We start from the raw sequence: 6,384 nt of genomic DNA on the forward strand, positions 1-6,384 counted from the left end.
GGGCAGGAGAGGCGCTCTCATTAACTGGCAATAGCGAGTAGGCATTGATGTCGGCAGAAGCAGCAGAACCAAAAGAGAGGCTTGAAGTACTCTCCGGAGCAGGGCAAGCGACATGCGGGGAAGAAGTACCATTACTTACGGCAGCACCAAGATTAGAAGAAGAGGAGCAATTGAGAGACTTGTTACTAGGTCGTTGAACGCATTGGCGGCATTCGATGTTATTGTTAGATTCCGCGACATTAGCGCAAGTGTTAGTTGGATTCACCTTTGCATGAAAAGTTAATACCGTTTTTTTATTTTGTTTATTTTTCTTTGAAGCTGGATCATTATTGTTATGCACTGGCGTTTGCTTTGAAGCTGGATCGTTATTGTAATGCACTGGCGTTTTACTTGAAACCGCAGGCGGCTTGATTTTAGTATCAATTACACTGCTATGAAGATTTTTAACTTCAAGTAGAAGTGATGCATAAATGGTGCCAAGTCTATGTAACTCTGCTTGCAATTTATCATCTTTTTTAACTTCATATAAAAGTAACGCATTGTTGCAGAGATTTTTTGTCATTGGCCAAAGAGATTATAAGCGAAGATATTTTAGAGTTTTCATTTTTAATAGAAACAAGTTCGTCAAAAAAAGTTTGTAGAGATAATGTATTATTTTCATATTTCTTAGACCCATTTTTTTCATTAGGCAGGGCAGCATTGTCATTTTTACACACATCAGAAACAGATTCGTCTATAGAGATAACTCTTTAATTTACAGCACTTTCATTTATAGCATGTATGGCAGGTGGGGGGTGCGCCGTGACTTTCGGCGCACAACAGCACAAGTATCGCAAGTGAAATGACTATTACTTTTTTGCAGAAATTCAAGATCAGCTGGCATAATGTTGACACATTCCAAATGGAATAGTTCACCACAATTCACGCATTGCACTTTAGATTTCCCACGATCAACCTTTAGACCACACAAGCACGGCATAATTAGAATTATATGTAATATGCAGAGTCACTGTCTCAGATTTCAATTAGCACGCACCATTGCAGGGTGTGAAAAGCAAAAAGCAAAAACGAGGAGCGCAGAGAAAACACGTCCGCACAGCACGACAAATATGTACTTGTTGCAGATGCTGTTGATGGCTGCTGATGTTGTTGATGGCTCCTTATTCTGGCTGCTTGGCTGAAAGCTTGCCTTGGTTTTGTTGTTTTTATGATGATTTTTATTAAAATTGTATTTATTTTTTTTTTTTTTTTTAATGTATGTACATATATACATAGATATGTTTATGTATTCTTTTCTTTTTAGTTTGCGATATGTACTTAGCATACAATATGTGGACTTTTTCCAACACTTTTTTTTTTAGTTTTTAGTTTTTACGGGTTTTGTGTTATTTTGTTTGTATTAGATTTTTTTACTTTCTTTTCTTTTTTGCGTATCTGTATACTTATGTATGTATAAATGTATAAGTGCCCTTTTAATACGATACTTGTTTGCACTTTAGTTTATGGTTTTTTTTTTTAGTTTTTATTGTTTTCTCCACTTTGTCAATAGTTTTTATATCAGTTTGGCGGACGTACGAGTACGGATTTTATTTTTTTTTATTATTTTTTTTTTTTTAGTTTTAAAATTTTTTTTCTTTAGGAGCTGGGCCACGGTTGGCTGCGAAGGACCATGAATAATTCCAGTGGTCGCCTTTCGCACTCTCCTTTTTTTGTATGCACACTGGTTTTCCGCTTAAAGGAAACACTTGTTTTCGGTTTTAAAATTTATAAAATTCAACTCAGTTTATTCATGAGCTTTAAAAGTTAAAAGATCTAGCGCAATATAGGTACTCGACTTTCACACAATAAAAAGTTAAGGTTTAGTGGTAGATGTCCACATACATTTTGTGGTTGTATGAATTATATACATATGTACATTTCTGCATTTGGCTTTCACAATAGAAAATTTTTAATTTTAAGGGGGCGCGTGCGCGTTGACCGATGTTAATTGCTGAACTGGCTTCTGCTGATTTCGCACGACGATGGGGAGGCTGCCGTGCGCGCTCGGTAATCATATTCTCGACGTTGACGTCGGTCAACTGCCAAACTGCTGCGGCCAAGGATTGCGCGCACGGCCGTCGTAGCGCGCTTTAAGCGGCGGCTTAAACAGCGACCTATAATGACTTTGGCATCTGCCCATAGTCATCTCGATCGATAGACCAACCGACTTTGCTTCCGCGGAACACCGGACCTATATAAACTTTTCTAAAGTTGATGGGAAGGCTTCGCGGAATTTACTGAGAGCATCTTCGCTGCGCTCCCCACACCAACCGACGTCCACCTTGGAGAACATAAGTTCCGCAGGGTTGTCACTGCTGCTGCAGCTCGCTTCGTACGTATGCATTACGGACCCCTGTCCAAATTTCCCTGCTGAAGCGGCTGTTCTAGCCGATGAGCGTGACAACCTTCGTCAGGCCGATCCCGGAAATCCCCGTATTAGGGATCTCAACGCGGAGATTCGGCAGCTTGTGAACGTACATAAGCGGAAAAAGTGGGAAGAGCATCTGAAGACGGTGCGTGATGAACGCTAAGCCACCACCATTATCTCGCTTGCGATCTCGACGCTGCACGTTGTTCCCGGCACAATTCAACAATGTTGAATTGCTGTGCAACTTCGTCTCTTGGACCGCAGCTATCAATATACCATGCCTTCTCATGAAGACGGTTATCTCCTCGATCTTGCTCTGAAGTCCGTTAAAGTTAAATTGAAGGAGCTTCATGTGGTTCGGGAGACGTGTAGTTATGCGAGGTGTGAGGAATGTGTGTACCCTTGCCGCCATTGGCTGTGTGCGCTGCTGTGAAGATTGCCGCCCTGTGGTGGTAGTGGGTGGCGTCGCAGTTGGGGTTTTCGACCGAGCAGTGCCACACGGGCCCTCGAAGATCCTCGTCCAATCTCGCGTGGTGCGCAGACCTGAAGATGACCTAAAGTGGCGCCAGCCAAGGCAGGTGTTGCACTTAACTGATGTCACGTTACAGACTATCCTGGTCTGACATACCGTGCAGATTGTACGAGGAACCAGTAGTTGTTGGCGGCCGCGTGTGGGTGGTGGGGCGATTGTGTCTTTTATGTGGTCTGTCGTGGTTGTGGCGTGGTGTATTGTGTTGTTGTGTTGTGGTGCTGTGGTGTTTGTGTTGAGTTGCTCAGGTGGACTGGGGTTAGCCGTTGAGGCTGCTCTGTGTGAGCAGCACGGGCCACAAACGATGTGGTCCACTGCCGATGGGTCCGTGGTCCTGAGCAGACTCTGAGGTGACTCCACCCGTCGAAAGCATTGCACTTGCCTGAGGTAGAGTTGTGGTGTGGTCGTGTCTGGCATACACAGCATGTGTAGGTTTCAGGCCCTGGGTTTGACTCGATGCCAGCCCTTAGCAGAAGAATGCGTAGCAAATGTAGCCCTATGGACGAACACCTTCTGAGATACTTCGCCGACCTACACGCGGTTAGATCGCCGAAACAACAGCCCTTGGTCGGGTAAAGCCCGAGTCATTCCGGTACGTAGAACCGGCTGTCGTGGGAATTTTTGATGTGTATACATCTTTGGTTTCGGTAGGGGTAAAATTTGCGAAGCTGTAGCGTATAGCCCAGCAGAAAATTTCGAAGGGCTTAGCATGTGTATTTCAGAAGAAAATTTTTAATTTAATTAGAAGCACCCTGTGTTCACTTGCTATTGTAAATGGCTGCATACATTTAGGCATATGCATAGCATTCAGCAGAAAAATTTTAATGAGGAACAATTGATTACACCGGCACACAAAAAAAAATTTTTGTTCTGTACACCGGACGCCACCTACCTACGGGCATGTTTTTCGACCCGCTGAATCCGAATTTTGAGTTAGTTTTGGCCGGTCACCCCCCAATTTCGAGTAAATTGCAAAAAATCCTAAAAAATAGCGAAAATTTGATGTTTTCGTTACAAAAAAAATTTGTGGATANCTTTCGATTATGCAACCTCCGCACATGCATACGGCTTCGTACCTATATGTATACATACTTAAGTTTGTATGTAAATACATATGTATGAACTCATTTGTTGCAACTGGTTTTGATATTCGTAGATGGTTTTAGGCATAGGTTTAGTAGTCTATTTTAATAAAAAAGCATGGCGAAAATTAACAAAAAATACTGAAATCATTTTAACTGGGACCGTTGATAAATGATGAATACACATGAATATATGTATGTATAATATACATATGTATGGATGACATAATAGCTCTGATCCAATACTTTTCGTGTAAAATCCTCTAAAAAAGGTCAAACAGTAAAATCACTCTCTGAAGTGAGAGTAAAAAGTGAACCACAGATTATANTATAGCCCAGCAGAAAATTTCGAAGGGCTTAGCATGTGTATTTCAGAAGAAAATTTTTAATTTAATTAGAAGCACCCTGTGTTCACTTGCTATTGTAAATGGCTGCATACATTTAGGCATATGCATAGCATTCAGCAGAAAAATTTTAATGAGGAACAATTGATTACACCGGCACACAAAAAAAAATTTTTGTTCTGTACACCGGACGCCACCTACCTACGGGCATGTTTTTCGACCCGCTGAATCCGAATTTTGAGTTAGTTTTGGCCGGTCACCCCCCAATTTCGAGTAAATTGCAAAAAATCCTAAAAAATAGCGAAAATTTGATGTTTTCGTTACAAAAAAAATTTGTGGATATAGGAAACGCATAATTTTTATGTATTCTGATCCGTTTAATACTAATTTCATATGTACTTAGACAATAAGCCGTTTTATATTCAAGAAAATTGTAAAAAAACCCACAAAAATTGCAAAAATTGCAATAAATCGGGATTATCTTGATAAAAAAAAANACTGAAATCATTTTAACTGGGACCGTTGATAAATGATGAATACACATGAATATATGTATGTATAATATACATATGTATGGATGACATAATAGCTCTGATCCAATACTTTTCGTGTAAAATCCTCTAAAAAAGGTCAAACAGTAAAATCACTCTCTGAAGTGAGAGTAAAAAGTGAACCACAGATTATATTCCGAAAAGAAAAACTAAATTTAGGAATATATACAAATAGAAATACTCAGACTATAAGCTCAAAAACACAACTTTTCGTGTAAAATCCTCTTAAAAAGGTCAAACAGCAAAATCACTCTCTGAAGTGAGAGTAAAAAGTGAACCACAGATTATATTCCGAAAAGAAAAACTAAATTTAGGAATATATACAAATAGAAATACTCAGACTATAAGCTCAAAAACACAACTTTTCGTGTAAAATCCTCTTAAAAAGGTCAAACAGCAAAATCACTCTCTGAAGTGAGAGTAAAAAGTGAACCACAGATTATATTCCGAAAAGAAAAACTAAATTTAGGAATATATACAAATAGAAATACTCAGACTATAAGCTCAAAAACACAACTTTTCGTGTAAAATCCTCTTAAAAAGGTCAAACAGCAAAATCACTCTCTGAAGTGAGAGTAAAAAGTGAACCACAGATTATATTCCGAAAAGAAAAACTAAATTTAGGAATATATACAAATAGAAATACTCAGACTATAAGCTCAAAAACAGTAATGGATGCGGTGTTTTCAAGATATTTTAACGCCCTTGAGTCACAAGTATATACAAGTATCATATTTTATCAATCATACCGATAATTTCATGTATTAAAATAATTAAGAATGAAAATGAATAAAAAAATTAAATCAGAAAATGAATAAAATTAAGTGAAATTAACGTTTAATTTTTAACCTAACCTACATGTGTATGTATGTAACTGAAACGCCTAGGAATAGCTTTGCACATAAATGGATTATCCACATTCTCGAGCTTAACTCNCATAGCATTCAGCAGAAAAATTTTAATGAGGAACAATTGATTACACCGGCACACAAAAAAAAATTTTTGTTCTGTACACCGGACGCCACCTACCTACGGGCATGTTTTTCGACCCGCTGAATCCGAATTTTGAGTTAGTTTTGGCCGGTCACCCCCCAATTTCGAGTAAATTGCAAAAAATCCTAAAAAATAGCGAAAATTTGATGTTTTCGTTACAAAAAAAATTTGTGGATATAGGAAACGCATAATTTTTATGTATTCTGATCCGTTTAATACTAATTTCATATGTACTTAGACAATAAGCCGTTTTATATTCAAGAAAATTGTAAAAAAACCCACAAAAATTGCAAAAATTGCAATAAATCGGGATTATCTTGATAAAAAAAAATTTGCAGGCTCGGATCGAAAGAGATTTTCATGTCATTTGATCTGCTCAATTCGAATCTACAATAAACTCGGCCCATCTTCCCTCAAACACTCAAAAAATTGCATNTTTTATCAATCATACCGATAATTTCATGTATTAAAATAATTA

At 38.4% G+C, this 6,384-nt stretch overlaps 1 protein-coding gene across 1 annotated transcript in view; it reads right to left on the reverse strand.

The window, feature by feature from the left end:
• Uvrag (UV-resistance associated gene) overlaps nt 1-5,841 on the reverse strand; it is a gene marked incomplete at its 3' end in the record, with an annotated part of 56,049 nt that extends 50,208 nt beyond the window's left edge. The window contains exon 1 of the mRNA XM_017618292.1: nt 5,772-5,841. Within this exon, the coding sequence (XP_017473781.1) occupies nt 5,772-5,833 (62 nt within the window). The remainder of the gene's footprint in view (nt 1-5,771) is intronic.
• Between the last annotated feature and the right edge of the window lie 543 nt (nt 5,842-6,384).

The sequence above is a fragment of the Rhagoletis zephyria genome, unplaced genomic scaffold (genome assembly GCF_001687245.7).
Source record: "Rhagoletis zephyria isolate East Lansing unplaced genomic scaffold, Rhagoletis_zephyria_1.1 Rzeph_scaffold_01595, whole genome shotgun sequence".
Classification (NCBI taxonomy): Eukaryota; Metazoa; Arthropoda; class Insecta; order Diptera; family Tephritidae; genus Rhagoletis; species Rhagoletis zephyria.